The 18,114-nt window shown below is 45.1% G+C and overlaps 1 protein-coding gene across 2 annotated transcripts in view; it reads left to right on the top strand.

Annotated features, from left to right (window-relative positions):
- Positions 1-18,114, top strand: part of ME2 (malic enzyme 2) — a 45,909-nt gene that overhangs the window by 4,936 nt on the left and 22,859 nt on the right. Inside the window, exons 2-4 of one of the 2 annotated variants that reach the window (XM_069746253.1) lie at positions 10,419-10,540; positions 15,703-15,836; positions 16,360-16,509. In XM_069746253.1, the coding sequence (XP_069602354.1) occupies positions 10,433-10,540; positions 15,703-15,836; positions 16,360-16,509 (392 nt within the window). In that variant the 5' untranslated portion in view covers positions 10,419-10,432. The remainder of the gene's footprint in view (positions 1-10,418; positions 10,541-15,702; positions 15,837-16,359; positions 16,510-18,114) is intronic. The other variant, XM_069746263.1, reaches the window with a different exon arrangement.

Here is an 18,114-nt window from a genome sequence, read left to right as displayed (position 1 = left end):
GCGCTCGCGTCCCAGATCCTAGCGAAACTGGAAAACCCCTTTAAGCCAAGTCAAAATGGGATATTCCCATATTACTGATGGTGTATGTATATTGTGAAATATGTTGGCGCTGTAGAAATAAAATTGATATTATTATTATTATTTTTAAGTCATGTCATCACTCTGCGATCAGTGGGGGATCGGACTCTGGGACCCCCACTGATAATGAAAACTTTTTCCTGGACTGTTCATTTCCATCCCACATTTTGGGTGGATAGATCTAACCCTGTATGTATGGTTTGGCTATGGATGTGCAGACCCGTGAACGTTCGTGTTCTGGTACCAGAACCTTACCTGAACCCCATTGAAATGTATGGGGACCCAAACTTCAGAGTTCGAAAATTATTTGTCTTTCGCTCTTTCCAGTACAAACCCCGAACTTTAAATTTGGGTTCGCTCATCTCTAGCATTGACGTTCACTGATATTGTGCAGATGTCAGATCCTTCCATCCCGCTGGCTCTGGCTGTGTAGGACTGTGTGCACCAGGAGGCTGAGAATTGGGGGTGAGTTTAACCCTTTCTGCCCTAGCGAGGTCACATTGATCAGGGAAGCGTTCTCCATGTGACTGGCGTTCTGAAATCTCGAGGTTTGTCTGTGGCTTCGGTTGTCAGCAGAATCTCACTGACCGGACGCATCTGCAGATATTGTGGTCGTCATGTCCTGACGCCGCTGGTTTCTGTTCCCTGTCACCCTTGAAAGGTTACATCTGACAACGCACGACCACGCTGCCGGTTGTGTACGGCAGGATCCCGCCTGCACCCGGCCAAACCTGCCTCGTACTATCAGGATCCGGAGACCTAGATATTCAGCTTTTTATCGTGCGGCAGCTAATGATAGGTTCTGCTTCCGTTCCTGCAGCTTGGCTGCAGCTTGTATTACTGTTTGATTTAACGAGTAACCATCAGTTTAATTATATGTCCCCATAAATTAATAGTTGTTGGAGAAACCTGCTTCTTTCTCCTCCAGGACTGATCATTCATTCTTAAAATCTCAATTGACGGATTCAATCTGTCTTCAGTGAATACAGACTTTCCCATTACTGAGCGAGGAGATGACAGTTGGTGCCTATGAAGTTCTATGGAGAACTTGCAGCAGGAGGTCTGTCTGCCATAGAATCTTCTGTGCACCAACTGTCATTTCTCATCACATTAATGTGAACCTCTGTCTTCATTAAATACAGATTTTACCCAAGAACTGATTGTGAAAGGTCAATTCATGAGGAGAATAAGCAACTTTGTAAATCATCATAAGAAAAAAATAAAATATCAAGTTAATCACAATCAGCGTGTCCTTAGTGGTTATCTGCAATCAATAGAGAAGAATCAAGTGTTCAATTTCCCTGCAGTGCCTCCTTACACAGTACCCAGTAATATCAATGGCTTTTGTAATGCAAGACAGGATGGGTCCTCCAGAGAGAAAGACCCTCTCCGCTCAGGCCAAGAGGTGAAGACCACCCCTCACAAGCAGAGTATATGAAAAAGGGGTTTACGAAACTGAACTATACCTCTTCAGAGAGGTTTTTTTTTCTTCAAAACATCTGCAGCAAAAAGTATATTTCTGTCATCTGTATTAAAAAAAATGATCTTGCACTTTTCACACTGACCACTTGCGACTCTTTTAGACTTTAACTTCCTATCAGGAAATAACACATGTACATTAGCCACAATATTGTTTCAGGAAGTAACACATGTACATTAGCCACAATATTGTTTCAGGAAATAACACATGTACATTAGCCACAATATTGTTTCAGGAAATAACACATGTACATTAGCCACAATATTGTTTCTGGAAATAACACATGTACATTAGCCACAATATTGTTTCAGGAAATAACACATGTACATTAGCCACAATATTGTTTCAGGAAATAACACACGTACATTAGCCACAATATTGTTTCAAGAAATAACACACGTACATTAGCCACAATATTGTTTCAGGAAATAACACATGTACATTAGCCACAATATTGTTTCAGGAAATAACACACGTACATTAGCCACAATATTGTTTCAGGAAATAACACGTGTACATTAGCCACAATATTGTTTCAGGAAATAACACGTGTACATTAGCCACAATATTGTTTCAGGAAATAACACGTGTACATTAGCCACAATATTGTTTCAGGAAATAACACGTGTACATTAGCCACAATATTGTTTCAGGAAATAACACATGTACATTAGAGCTCCAATAGTCAGACCCCTAACCCATCTTTTGTTTTGAAGTATGCAGTGAGCTTGAGCAAACCCATTGTGAAGGGAAGAGGGCCAGGATCAGCTGTGTCATCACTTATTGTGATTGGTGGATCCGGCATTATCAGCTGTGTGTAGAGGTTTATACCAGTCATACTAGTAATCCTGCCTCTGATGATAAGGAGCCTGCTGAAATTTCTTCCTGAAAAAAACTAAGTATCAGTCTAAAATATTCCCATTTGCCAGTGTGAAAATTGCAAGATTACTATTTTTTTAAAGAAAGATATAGTAATATGAAAGAAAAAAAAAAATTATATATATATATTTTTTTTTTTTTTAAATGCCAAGTTTTTTCTCTTTCATATTACTATATCTTTATTATTTAAAAAAATAAAAATATATATACACTTCTTTTTTTTAAATAAAGATATAGTAATATGAAAGAAAAAAAAAAAACTTGGCGAGCAGTTAAAAAAATATAATAATAAAATTTTATATATATATATATATATATATATAATTTTTTTTTTTTTTTAAATGCTCGCCAAGTTTTTTTTCTTTCATATTAACATTGTTATTGTAAAAAAGAGAATATATATACACACACACGCACGCGCGAGTCGGTGTCATGGAGGAGAGGGATTAGATGCAGCATGGAGTGACCTTGTGTTTCAGGTTCGCCGCTGACCTCAGTAAAGTGATGATATGAGTGATGACCCCTGACAGGTGTCTGCGCTGACAGTACTGACCTTCCTCTTCCTCGCCGCCCATCGGTTGCCTTTGTTTTCTTGACATTTGTGTTGTCGGCCCCTCACCTCCCCTCCTCTGTGTCCTCCACCGCTGCCCCCGATACTCCAGTCTGATCGGAGTCAGTTATTCTCCGATTCAGTCCCAGCTGTCTGATACTGAGGGCATAATGGCCCAGTATCCCATCATAGGATTAGATACAGCAGCTCAGTATCAGATATGACAGCATTGCATAGACTGCGTAACATGTCAGACTTAGATACACAGTGATACTGTAAAATACTGCAAAGTCTAAGCCTATTGTGTGTGTGTGATACTGTCTGGTGCCGGTGTATCTAAGCCTATTTGTGATACCGTAGAATGACACACAAAATAGACTTAAATTAATCATCTTCATGGTTATTATCACAGGCTTAGATACATATATTTATCATTCTGTATCACACAATAGGATTAGATACGCATAGTGACAGTCTGCAGCACACCTCTACCTAAGCCGATTGTGGGTGATCCTGCATTAGATACACAGCCTATCATCTGTGATACTGTCGCTTATGCCTGTGTATCTAAGCCAATAATGAGTGATTCTGTCTCTTATGCCGCGTACCTAAGCTTATCATGTGTGTTACTGTCTCCTATGCCTGTGTATCTAAGTCTGTCATTTGTGATACGCTATTGTCTGTGTATCTAAGCAGTCTGCTGAGCCACTCTCTCAGCCTAGGATCCTGCCTTGTGTATTCAAACTGATAATCTGTGATACTGTCTCTTATTTTGGTGCATCTAAGCCTATCATCTGTGATACTGTTTCTTGTGCCTGTGTATCTAAGCTTGCCATGAGTGATACTGGTGTCTCCTGGCTGTGTAGCCTTTAAGTGTGATATTGTCTTTTATGCCTGTGTATCTAAGCTTACCATGAGTGATCTGTCTCGTTTGTGTATGTAAGAATAATGTGTAATACTGTCTACTGTGTCAGTGTATCTAAGACTATCGTATGTTGTACTCTCTGCTGAGCTAGTGTATCTAAGTCTTTAGATTTCTGCCATAATCAGTAGGAAACACTCAGGGCTCCATTGGTCAAACATTGTGCGCCATTATACTGATTACAATGATACCTTGGTTGATGAAATCTGTCTTGTGGTTGTTGTTTAATCTCTATTTGTAGTTTTCAGCTAATGATATGCTGGTGGTCCAGTGACCTGTCAGAAGCCATACAGATGAATACCTAATCAGAGCACCACATGAAGACCACCACAGGCCGCCCCGGAGCACGAGCATATCATTAACTCAAAACTGAAAATAAAGATTACACAACAACCACAAGACGGATTTCATCACCAGGAATCAGTGTAATCAGTATAACGGCGCCGACCTGACACTGATGGTAGGTTACTGTACACAATCCTGCTGACAGGGGCACTTTAAATCAGATTGTAGTGTTGCTTTAAAAAATGCTATATAATTTATTTATTTTTTTAATCAAGATTATTATAAAAAAATATATAAATCTTAACCATTTTCACACTGGCCACTGGGACTTTCTTTTCAAGAGAATGTGTCACCATGAAAATGCAACACAATGTGCAGTGCTGAATATAACGACATGTGGTTTAGTAAGAAAAGATCCAGTATAGCCTATGTTTCCGTTATTTAATCCTTTGTAGGATTTTGGTCAAATGGGCGGTCCTATCAATGATTGACAGCTGTCTCTGTATGCACACTTTTACAGTCCCTGATAAGACTTCTGTCTAGACCAAAAATCCCATAAAGGGCATTTTCATGGTGACAGGTTCCGTTTTAAACTCCTACTTCCTGTCGTTTAAGGAAGAGTTTTCAACAGGCTCATTATCATCAGAGGAAGGACGACAATTATTATTATTATACATTATTATTATACATTTTTATAGCGCAATTTATTCCATGGCGCTTTACATGTGAATACGAGGCAAATATAGACAAATACATTAACCCCTCTGTGACCTTAGACGTACTATCCCGTCGAGGTGCCCTGGGCTTATCTGACCCTGGACGGGATAGTACGTCATAGCCGATCGGCCGCGCTCACGGGGGGAGCGCGGCCGATCGCGGCCGGGTGTCAGCTGCTTATCGCAGCTGACATCCGGCACTATGTGCCAGGAGCGGTCACGGACCGCCCCCGGCACATTAACCCCTGGCACACCGCGATCAAAGATGATCGCGATGTGCCGGCGGTGCAGGGAAGCACCGCGCAGGGAGGGGGCTCCCTGCGGGCTTCCCTGAGACCCCCGGAGCAACGCGATGTGATCGCGTTGCTGCGAGGGTCTCACCTCCCTCCCTGCTCGAGCCCCGGATCCAAGATGGCCGCGGATCCGGGTCCTGCAGGGAGGGAGGTGGCTTCACAGTGCCTGCTCAGAGCAGGCACTGTGAAGGCTGCAGCGCTGCATGTCAGATCAGTGATCTGACAGAGTGCTGTGCAAACTGTCAGATCACTGATCTGTGATGTCCCCCCCTGGGACAAAGTAAAAAAAGTAAAAAAAAAATTTTCCAAAAGTGTAAAAAAAATAAAAAAAAATATTCCAAAATAATGAAAAAAAAAAAAAAATATTATTCCCATAAATACATTTCTTCATCTAAATAAAAAAAAAAACAATAAAAGTACACATATTTAGTATCGCCGCGTCCGTAACGACCCGACCTATAAAACTGTCCCACTAGTTAACCCCTTCAGTAAACACCGTAAGGAAAAAAAAAACGAGGCAAAAAACAACGCTTTATTATCATACCGCCGAACAAAAAGTGGAATAACACGCGATCAAAAGGACAGATATAAATAACCATGGTACCGCTGAAAGCGTCATATTGTCCCGCAAAAAAAGAGCCGCCATACAGCATCATCAGCAAAAAAATAAAAAAGTTATAGTCCTGAGAATAAAGCGATGCAAAAATAATTATTTTTTCTGTAAAATAGTTTTTATCGTATAAAAGCGCCAAACCATAAAAAAATGATATAAATGAGGTATCGCTGTAATCGTACTGACCCGAACAATAAAACTGATTTATCAATTTTACCAAACGCGGAACGGTATAAACGCCTCCCCCAATAGAAATTCATGAATAGCTGGCTTTTGGTCATTCTTCCTCACAAAAATCGGAATAAAAAGCGATCAAAAAATGTCACGTGCCCAAAAATGTTTTCAATAAAAAAGTCAACTCGTCCCGCAAAAAACAAGACCTCACATGACTCTGTGGACCAAAATATGGAAAAATTATAGCTCTCAAAATGTGGTAACACAAAAAATATTTTTTGCAATAAAAAGGGTCTTTCAGTGTGTGACGGCTGCCAATCATAAAAATCCGCTAAAAAACTCGCTATAAAAGTGAATCAAACCCCCCTTCATCACCCCCTTAGTTAGGGAAAAATAAAAAAAAATGTATTTATTTCCATTTTCCCATTAGGGCTAGGGTTAGGGCTAGGGTTAGGGTTAGGGCTAGGGTTAGGGTTAGGGCTAGGGTTAGGGCTAGGGCTAGGGTTAGGGCTAGGGCTAGGGTTAGGGCTAGGGTTAGGGCTAGGGTTAGGGCTAGGGTTAGGGTTAGGGTTGGGGCTACAGTTAGGGTTGGGGCTAAAGTTAGGGTTAGGGTTTAGATTACATTTACAGTTGGGAATAGGGTTGGGATTAGGGTTAGGGGTGTGTCAGGGTTAGAGGTGTGGTTAGGGTTACCGTTGGAATTAGGGTTAGGGGTGTGTTTAGATTAGGGTTTCAGTTATAATTGGGGGGTTTCCACTGTTTCGGCACATCAGGGGCTCTCCAAACACGACATGGCGTCCGATCTCAATTCCAGCCAATTCTGCGTTGAAAAAGTAAAACAGTGCTCCTTCCCTTCCGAGCTCTCCTGTGTGCCCAAACAGGGGTTTACCCCAACATATGGGGTATCAGCGTACTCAGGACAAATTGGACAACAACTTTTGTGGACCAATTTCTCCTGTTACCCTTGGGAAAATACAAAACTGGGGGCTAAAAAATAATTTTTGTGGGAAAACAAAAAGATTTTTTATTTTCACGGCTCTGCGTTATAAACTGTAGTGAAACACTTGGGGGTTCAAAGTTCTCACAACACATCTAGATAAGTTCATTGAGGGGTCTAGTTTCCAATATGGGGTCACTTGTGGGGGGTTTCTACTGTTTAGGTACATTAGGGGCTCTGCAAACGCAATGTGACGCCTGCAGACCAATCCATCTAAGTCTGCATTCCAAATGATGCTCCAATTTCTCCTGTTACCCTAGGGAAAATACAAAACTGGGGGCTAAAAAATAATTTTTGTGGGAAAAAAATTGTTTTATTTTTATGGCTCTGCATTATAAACTTCTGTGAAGCCCTTGGTGGGTCAAAGTGCTCACCACACATCCAGATAAGTTCCTTAGGGGGTCTACTTTCCAAAATGGTGTCACTTGTGGGGGGTTTCAATGTTTAGGCACATCAGTGGCTCTCCAAACGCAACATGGCGTCCCATCTCAATTCCTGTCAATTTTGCATTGAAAAGTCAAACGGCGCTCCTTCCCTTCCGAGCTCTCCCATCCACCCAAACAGTGGTTTACTGCCACATATGGGGTATCAGCGTACTCGGGACAAATTGGACAACAACTTTTGAGGTCCAATTTCTTCTCTTACCCTTGGAAAAATAAAAAATTGGGGGCAAAAATATAATTTTTGTGAAAAAATATGATTTTTTATTTTTACGGTTCTGCATTATAAACTTCTGTGAAGCACTTGGTGGGTCAAAGTGCTCACCACACATCCAGATAAGTTCCTTAGGGGGTCTACTTTCCAAAATGCTGTCACTTGTGGGGGGTTTCAATGTTTAGGCACATCAGGGGCTCTCCAAACAAAACATGGCGTCCCATCTCAATTCCTGTCAATTTTGCATTGAAAAGTCAAATAGCGCTCCTTCCCTTCTGAGCTCTCCCATGCGCCCAAACAGTGGTTTACTGCCACATATGGGGTATCAGCGTACTCAGGACAAATTGGACAACAACTGTAGGGGTCCAATTTCTCCTGGTACCCTTGGTAAAATAAAACAAATTGGAGCTGAAGTAAATTTTTTGTGTAAAAAAGTTAAATGTTCATTTTTATTTAAACATTCCAAAAATTCCTATTAAACACCTGAAGGGTTAATAAACTTCTTGAATGTGGTTTTGAGCACCTTGAGGGGTGCAGTTTTTAGAATGGTGTCACACTTGGGTATTTTCTATCATATAGACCCCTCAAAATAACTTCAAATGAGACGTGGTCCCTAAAAAAAATGGTGTTATAAAAATGAGAAATTGCTGGTCAACTTTTAACCCTTATAACTCCCTAACAAACAAAAAAATTGGTTCCAAAATTATGCTGATGTAAAGGAGACATGTGGGAAATGTTACTTATTAAGTATTTTGTGTGACATATCTCTGTGATTTAATTGCATAAAAATTCAAAGTTTGAAAATTGCGAAATTTTCAAAATTTTCGCCAAATTTCCGTTTTTTTCACAAATAAACGCAGGTACTATCAAAGAATTTTTACCACTATCATGAAGTACAATATGTCACGAGAAAACAATGTCAGAATCACCAGGATCCGTTGAAGCGTTTCGGAGTTATAACCTCATAAAGGGACAGTGGTCAGAATTGTAAAAATTGGCCCGGTCATTAACGTGCAAACCACCCTTGGGGGTAAAGGGGTTAAACATGAGCAGATAACAGGCACACTGGTACATAAGGAGGGAGGACCCTGCCCGCGAGGGCTCACAGTCTGCGGGGGATGGGTGATGAAACACTAGGAGAGGGTAGGGCAGGTTGTGCAGCGGTTCAGTAAGTTCAGGATCACTGCAGGTTGTAGGCTTGTCGGTAGAGGTGGGTCTTCAGGTTATTTTTGAAGGTTTCTATGGTAGGCGAGAGTCTGATGTGTTGGCGTAGAGAGTTCCAGAGTATGGGGGAAGCACGGGAGAAGTCTTGGATGCGGTTGTGGGAAGAAGAGATGAGAGGGGAGTAGAGAAGGAGATCATGAGAGGATCGGAGGTTGCGTGTAGGTAAGTACCGGGAGACGAGGTCGCAGATGTATGGAGGAGACAGATTGTGGATGGCTTTGTATGTCATAGAAAGGCTTTTGAACTGGAGTTTCTGGGCGATAGGAAGCCAGTGAAGGGCTTGGCAGAGAGGGGAAAGGCTGGGGAATAGTGGGGAGACAGGTGGATTAGTCGGGCAGCAGAGTGTAGGATGGATTGGAGTGGTGCCAGAGTGCTAGAGGGGAGGCCAGAGAGTAGGAGGTTGCAGTAGTCGAGGTGGGAGATAAGGGCGTGCAATAGAGTTTTTGCGGTGTCGCGGTCAAGGAAAGCACGGATCCGGGAAATATTTTTGAGTTTGAGACGGCAGGAGGAGGCAAGGGCTTGGATATGTGGCTTGAAAGAGAGGGCAGAGTCGAGGATCACCCCGAGGCACCGGGCGTGTGGGACTGGGGATAGTGAGCAGCCATTGACATTGATGGATAGGTCTGGTGGAGGGGTAGAGTGAGATGGGGGAAAGATGATGAATTCTGTTTTGTCCATGTTCAGTTGTAGAAAGCGAGCAGAAAAGAAGGCTGAAATAGCAGACAGACAGTGCGGGATTTTGGTAAGGAGGTGAGGTCAGGTCCGGAGAGGTAGATCTGCGTGTCATCAGCGTAGAGATGATACTGCATACCGTGGGATTCTATGAGCTGTCCCAGGCCGAAAGTGTAGATGGAGAAGAGTAGGGGTCCTAGCACAGAGCCTTGAGGAACACCGACTGACAAGGGGCGAAGTGTGGAGGTGGTGTGGGGGAGGGAGACACTGAATGTTCGGTCTGTTAGGTATGACGAGATCCAGGATAGGGCCAAGTCTGTGATGCCAAGGGATGAGAGGATTTGTAGCAAAAGGGAGTGGTCAACAGTGTCAAAGGCAGAAGACAAGTCCAGGAGAAGGAGGACAGAGTAGTGTCGCTTGCTCCTGGCAGTTAGTAGGTCATTGGTGACTTTAGTTAGGACAATGACAGGTAACAACCCTATACACAACTGATTACACAGGATCCACCAATCAGAATAGGCGGTGTCACAGCTCTCCTCTTCCTCCCTTCAAAATGACCTTTACACGCTCATTCGATTCTTCAATACAAAGGATAGGGATGGGGTGTGCTCATTACTGCTACATGTGTTGTTTCCTGAAACCGGTTGTGACAAAAAGCACCTCTTGAAAGAGATCCCTCAGCTGAACCTCATAGAAGACTCACATCTTGAATATGAACATCTGTCAATGAAGTTATTAAGTACAGAATGAAAATGAGCAATAAACCGGGCACACAGATCAATCCCAGTTACTTGTTGTACTTTGTGTCTCTATTCCTTGTGCAGGCACCACTTACCCCCCTTTTCCTTGTTGTTGTTTAAAGTTTTGCATTCATATTTTAGGTTCCATCTCCATAATGTTGTCCAGGCTGAGAATTGTAGTGCAGTCATGGGCTCCGGCCTGCCGCACTGTTCACACCAAAGAAAAGGGAAAAGCTCTGCTACTGAATCCAAGGACCAACAAGGTAAGTAGCAGCAACAAAAAGGCCGTATTACCCAATGTCATTTCTCCTTGGCGCAGGTTGCCAGATTCAGTGGCTTACCCCAAAGTACAGGCTTAAGTGCCTTCCGATCCCCCAGATATTGACTTCAGTGGCTGCCCCCTCTCGCCCCAAGGGTCGGCTGCGCCGCCCCCTCTCGCCCCAGGGGTCGGCTGCACTGCCCCCTCTCGGACTCAGGAGTCAACTGCGCTGCCCCCTCTCGCACCAGGGGTCGGCTGCGCTGCCCCCTCTCGCACCAGGGGTCGGCTGCACTGCCCCCTCTCGCATCAGGGGTCTGCTGCGCTGCCCCCTCTCGCACCAGGGGTCGGCTGCGCTGCCCCCTCTCGCACCAGGGGTCGGCTGCGCTGCCCCCTCTCGCACCAGGGTCGGCTGCGCTGCCTCCTCTCGCACCAGGGGTCGGCTGCGCTGCCCCCTCTCGCAAGGTCCTCACCCCCTGACGAAGGAACAGTGCTTCCGAAACGCGCGTCGGGGTGCACGGCATCAAGCTCTTGGCGGTCTCAGAACAAACTCCCCCATTTTTATAAGTAAGTGACTCCTGATATCTACATATAGCACCTTATTATTTTATGCACTTTTATTGATTCTTCAGTACATCTGACTTAATATGGTGATATGCACATTACATGCACATTTTATAATTATATAGATTTTCTGGTATAAGCACTTTATGATATGTGCAATATATGGTTTTGTTTTGATACTTGAGTCCTTAGGGGTATACTACATGATATAATATAGAGTGACCTGCCACATAAATATCTGATTATACAGTACATTATTGATTCGTGCACATGTAATATATTATGTATATACATATTTATATGAAATATAATATTTTAAACATTCCCTGTTGTGGTAGTTCTGGTCCTGGCTATGGTTGAACCACGGTTCTTTTAGTCTCTTTTAGTTGTTCCACTATACAGTTATATGAAAAAGTTTGGGCACCCCTATTAATCTTAAGCTTAATGTTTTATAAAAATTGTTTTTTTTGCAACAGCTATTTCAGTTTCATATATCTAATAACTGTTGGACACAGTAATGTTTCTGCCTTGAAATGAGGTATGGGCACCCACCAGAAAAGTGACATTAATATTTAGTAGATCCTCCTTTTGCAAAAATAACAGCCTCTAGTCGCTTCCTGTAGCTTTTAATAAGTTCCTGGATCCTGGATGAAGGTATTTTTGACCATTCCTCTTTACAAAACAATTCCAGTTCAGTTAACCCTGCTGTTCTGTTGGTCAAAAATGACCGACTTTGAACTTCAATATTCTTTAAAATATTCAAGATGCGGCTCTGAAACCCGTGGCCGACCGACCCATCCTCATTTAAGTCAATCAACCACAAGTTTCAGAACCGCATCTTGAACACCCCAAAAAATACCAAAGTTCAAAATAGGTCTCCCCAGACCGAACAGAACAGCAGGGTTAAGTTGATGGTCGCCGAGCATGGACAGCCCTCTTCAAATGATCCCACAGATGTTCAATGATATTCAGGTCTGGGGACTGGGATGGCCATTCCAGAACAGTGTAATTGTTCCTCTGCATGAATGCCTGAGTAGATTTGGAGTGGTGTTTTGGATCATTGTCTTGCTGAAAGATCCATCCCCTGCGTAACTTCAACTTTGTCACTGATTCATGAACATTATTGTCAAGAATCTGCTGATACTGAGAGGAATCCATGCATCCCTCAACTTTAACAAGATTCCCGATGCCGTCATTGGCCACACAGCCCCAAAGCATGATGGAACCTCCACCAAATTTTACTGTGGGTAGCAAGTGTTTTTCTTGGAATGCTGTGTTTTTTTGCCGCCATGCATAACGCCTTTTTGTATGACCAAACAACTCAATCTTGGATTCATCAGTCCACAGGACCTTCTTCCAAAAAGAAATTGGCTTCTCCTAATGTGCTTTTGCATACCTCAGCCGACTCTGTTTGTGGCGTGCTTGCAGAAACGGCTTCTTTCGCATCACTCTCCCATACAGCTTCTCCTTGTGCAAAGTGCGTTGTATAGTTGACCGATGCACAGTGACACCATCTGCAGCAAGTTTATGCTGCAGCTCTCTGGAGGTGGTCTGAGGATTGTCCTTGACTGATCTCACCATTCTTCTTCTCTGCCTTTCTGATGTTTTTCTTGGCCTGCCACTTCTGGCCTTAACAAGAACTGTACCTGTGTTCTTCCATTTCCTTACTATGTTCCTCACAGTGGAAATTGACAGGTTAAATCTCTGAGACAGCTTTTTGTATCCTTCCCCTGAACAACTATGTTGAACAATCTTTGTTTTCAGGTCATTAGACAGTTGTTTTGAGGAGCCCATGATGCCACTCTTCAGAGGAGATTAAAACAGGAGAACAACTTGCAAGTGGCCACTTTAAGTAGCTTTTCTCATGATTGCATACACCTGGCTATGAAGTTCAAAGCTCAATGAGGTTAGAAAACCAAAAAAAGTGCTTTAGTAAGTCAGTAAAAAGTAGGTAGGGGTATTTAAAACAAGAAAATAAGGATGCCCATACTTATGCACCTGTCAAATTTTGTTTGAATGCAGATTGCACATTTTCTGTTAGCACAATAAACCTCATTTCAAGGCAGAAACATTACTGTGTCCAACAGTTATTAGATACATGAAACCGAAATAGCTGTTGCAAAAAAAACAATTAAGCTTAAGATTAATAGGGGTGCCCAAACTTTTTCATATAACTGTACTACGTGCACATATGGTGACCTCTCGGTATTCCAGTACAATTTGAATATTTTCCTACAAATAACGGAGATTTCATATAATACTTGGGTGTCACTTCTGTGTTTAATCCCCCCAGCTGGTGTAGTCAGTGCCTCTTTCCCTTCTCCCAGGTGCTGGCGTCAGTGCCTCTTTCCCTTCTCCCAGGTGCTGACGTCAGTGCCTCTTTCCCTTCTCCCAGGTGCTGGCGTCCATGCCTCTTTACCTTCCCTCCCAGGTGCTGGCGTCAGTGCCTCTTTCCCTTCTCCCAAGTGCTGGCGTCCATGCCTCTTTACCTTCCCTCCCAGGTGCTGGTGTCGGTGCCTCTTTCCCTTCTCCCAGGTGCTGGCGTCGGTGCCTTTTTCCCTTCTCCCAGGTGCTGGCGTCAGTGCCTCTTTCCCTTCTCCCAGGTGCTGGAGTCAGTGCCTCTTTCCCTTCTCCCACGTGCTGGCATCAGTGCCTCATTCCCTTCTCCCAGGTGCTGGTGTCAGTGCCTCTTTACCTTCCCTCCCAGGTGCTGGCGTCAGTGCCTCTTTCCCTTCTCCCAGGTGCTGGCGTCGGTGCCTCTTTCCCTTCTCCCAGGTGCTGACGTCAGTGCCTCTTTCCCTTCTCCCAGGTGCTGGCGTCAGTGCCTCTTTCCCTTCTCCCAGGTGCTGGCGTCGGTGCCTCTTTCCCTTCTCCCAGGTGCTGACGTCAGTGCCTCTTTCCCTTCTCCCAGGTGCTGGCGTCCATGCCTCTTTACCTTCCCTCCCAGGTGCTGGCGTCAGTGCCTCTTTCCCTTCTCCCAGGTGCTGGCGTCCATGCCTCTTTACCTTCCCTCCCAGGTGCTGACGTCAGTGCCTCTTTCCCTTCTCCCAGGTGCTGGTGTCGGTGCCTCTTTCCCTTCTCCCGGGTGCTGGCGTCGGTGCCTCTTTCCCTTCTCCCGGGTGCTGGTGTCGGTGCCTCTTTCCCTTCTCCCAGGTGCTGGCGTCAGTGCCTCTTTCCCTTCTCCCAGGTGCTGGTGTCGGTGCCTCTTTACCTTCTCCCAGGTGCTGGTGTCGGTGCCTCTTTCCCTTCTCCCAGGTGCTGGTGTCGGTGCCCCTTTCCCTTCTCCCAGCTGCTGGCATCAGTGCCTCTTTCCCTTCTCCCAGGTGCTGGCATCAGTGCCTCTTTCCCTTCTCCCAGGTGCTGGCGTCGGAGCCTCTTTCCCTTCTCCCAGGTGCTGGTGTCGGTGCCCCTTTCCCTTCTCCCAGCTGCTGGCATCAGTGCCTCTTTCCCTTCTCCCAGGTGCTGGCATCAGTGCCTCTTTCCCTTCTCCCAGGTGCTGGCGTCAGTGCCTCTTTCCCTTCTCCCAGGTGCTGGCGTCCATGCCTCTTTACCTTCCCTCCCAGGTGCTGGCGTAAATGCCTCTTTACCTTCCCTCCCAGGTGCTGGCATCAGTGCCTCATTCCCTTCTCCCAGGTGCTGGTGTCAGTGCCTCTTTACCTTCCCTCCCAGGTGCTGGCGTCAGTGCCTCTTTCCCTTCTCCCAGGTGCTGGCGTAAATGCCTCTTTCCCTTCTCCCAGGTGCTGGCGTAAATGCCTCTTTCCCTTCTCCCAGGTGCTGGCGTCGGTGCCTCTTTCCCTTCTCCCAGGTGCTGGCGTCGGTGCCTCTTTCCCTTCTCCTAGGTGCTGGCGTCGGTGCCTCTTTCCCTTCTCCCAGGTGCTGGCGTCGGTGCCTCTTTACCTTCCCTCCCAGGTGCTGGTGTCGGTGCCTCTTTCCCTTCTCCCAGGTGCTGGTGTCGGTGCCTCTTTCCCTTCTCCCAGGTGCTGGCGTCAGTGCCTCTTTCCCTTCTCCCAGGTGCTGGCGTCAGTGCCTCTTTCCCTTCTCCCAGGTGCTGGTGTCGGTGCCTCTTTCCCTTCTCCCAGGTGCTGGCGTCGGTGCCTTTTTCCCTTCTCCCGGGTGCTGGCGTCAGTGCCTCTTTCCCTTCTCCCAGGTGCTGGTGTCGGTGCCTCTTTCCCTTCTCCCAGGTGCTGGCGTCAGTGCCTCTTTCCCTTCTCCCAGGTGCTGGTGTCGGTGCCTCTTTCCCTTCTCCCAGGTGCTGGTGTCGGTGCCTCCTTCCCTTCTCCCAGGTGCTGGCGTCGGTGCCCCTTTCCCTTCTCCCAGCTGCTGGCGTCGGTGCCTCTTTCCCTTCTTCCAGGTGCTGGCATCAGTGCCTCTTTCCCTTCTCCCAGGTGCTGGCGTCGGAGCCTCTTTCCCTTCTCCCAGGTGCTGGCGTCGGTGCCTTCTCTCTTTCCTGGGTGCCAGCTTTAGTGCCTACCACCCCAGATTGTGGTACTTTGAAGGACCCCTCCACTTCCCCCCCTCCCAGTGCGCTGTGCCTATGATTGGCTTTGAATCCCTGTCTTACACTGAGTCGTGCCTTTACCATCTTTCATCCATTTTATTGTCCAGGGAATGGCCTTCACGTTACAAGAAAGACAGATCCTCGGCCTCCAAGGCCTCCTGCCTTCCAAAATCGAAACTCAGGACATTCAAGCTGCCAGATTCCACAAGAACCTCCGTAAAATGGACGACCCACTGCAAAAGTAATCACCGATTTAGTGTGGGCTTGTCTTCCTAATTAGCCATCCTACCCTTACATAATAACCATTATTATTATTATTGTCGCTGCTTGTATTGTTTGCATGTGTGTTTATTACAGTACAGTTTCTAAGTTTTACCAACTTGTATTTTAATTATCTGACAATGAAGCTCCTCTGGGGATCATGAATCTTTAAAATTGGAAAGAACCAAAAATGAAACCTAAATATTAAGAATTTAATTCTAGTCCATTCTACTAGTTCCAGATCATGACCGTATCTTGATAAAGAGCTTAAAATCCCCTGCAAAATCATTTTCAGAAATGCTAAAATTCTCTCTTCTTCCAGCCACCACTAGAGGGAGCTTAGGAGTTTACTGTATATGATTTTAATATTCAGCTCAGTGTAGAAATGTCTGCAGCTAGCTCTTCAGCTCCATCTAGTGGTGGCCAAAAGCAACAAAGATTTTACTTCTGTTTCTATGGAAGGAATTTGGATGTGTTGATCATATTCTCTTCTTCCTCACCAGGTACATCTATATAATGGGCATCCAGGAGAGAAATGAGAAGCTTTTCTACAGGATATTACTGGATGACATCGAAAGGTTAATGCCCATCGTGTACACCCCCACTGTCGGCTTGGCTTGCTCACAATACGGACATATCTTTCGGAGACCAAAGTAAGATGATAGGAGAAAAGTCTTGGCTTAATATTTTTTTTTTTCAAACAGATTATTTTTATTGTTTGAATTCTATATGAAAATTTAGGAAAATTTCTGAATGGTCTTGACGTTTTTTTTTTTTTTTTATTTTGCTTCTGCAGAGTATCAGTAAGTCCTTTACCTGCCAAACCAATATAAAACAGTCAGAGCTGCTGCTGAGTTTTTACGTTTTTGTCTGCTCTGTTCCTCCCTTCTCAGTGTAAGAGATAGCAGCATTGTAGGATGGTTATATAGAAATATGCAAAGTGTAGGGAAAAAAGTAGCTACAGTCTCAAGGAGGGCAAACAAAACAGGCTATAGATAAAGAGGGAGAGCACATGAAGAGGAAAGATAAGAGTTACTGAAGACAGCGGGACCCTGGGTGCACCAAGAACTTGCATCCAGCCTACATTACTTGGGTGGAGACACAGCTCACATCCAGCCTATATTACTGGGGGAGACATACAGACCTCACATCCAGCCTATATTACTGGGGGAGATACCCAGACCTCACATCCAGCCTATATTACTGGGAGAGACACACAGACCTCACATCCAGCCTATATTACTGGGAGAGACACCCAGACCTCACATCCAGCCTACATTACTGGGAGAGACACACAGACCTCACATCCAGCCTATATTACTGGGAGAGACACCCAGACCTCACATCCAGCCTATATTACTGGGAGAGACACACAGACCTCACATCCAGCCTATATTACTGGGGGAGATACACAGAGCTCACATCCAGTCTATATTACTGGGAGAGACACACAGACCTCTCATCCAGTCTATATTACTGGGAGAGACACACAGACCTCACATCCAGCCTATATTACTGGGAGAGACACCCAGACCTCACATCCAGCCTATATTACTGGGAGAGACACACAGACCTCACATCCAGCCTATATTACTGGGGGAGATACCCAGACCTCACATCCAGTCTATATTACTGGGAGAGACACACAGACCTCACAGCCAGCCTATATTACTAGGAGGGACACACAGACCTCACATCCAGCCTATATTACTGGGAGAGACACCCAGACCTCAAATCCAACCTATATTACTGGGAGAGACACAGACTTCGCATCCAGCCTATATTACTGGGAGAGACACACAGACCTCATATCCAGCCTATATTACTGGGAGAAACACACAGCCCTCACATCCAGCCTACATTACTGGGAGAGACACAGAGCTCACATCCAGCCTATATTACTGGGAGAGACACCCAGACCTCACATCCAGCCTATATTACTGGGGGAGATACCCAGACCTCATATCCAGCCCATATTACTGGGAGAGACATCCAGATCTCACATCCAGCCTATATTAGTGGCAGAGAGACACAGAGCTCACATCCAGCCTATATTACTGGGAGAGACACACAGACCTCACATCCAGCCTATATTACTGGGAGAGACACACAGAGCTCACATCCAGCCTATATTACTGGGAGAGACACACAGACCTCACATCCAGCCTACATTACTGGGAGAGAGACACAGAGCTCAGATCCAGCCTATATTACTGGGAGAGACACACAGAGCTCACATCCAGTCTATATTACTGGGA

This window comes from Ranitomeya imitator, chromosome 1 (genome assembly GCF_032444005.1).
Source record: "Ranitomeya imitator isolate aRanImi1 chromosome 1, aRanImi1.pri, whole genome shotgun sequence".
Classification (NCBI taxonomy): Eukaryota; Metazoa; Chordata; class Amphibia; order Anura; family Dendrobatidae; genus Ranitomeya; species Ranitomeya imitator.
The sequence above is the reverse complement of the archived record's forward strand: the minus strand, read 5'-3'. Positions and strand labels throughout refer to the sequence as shown.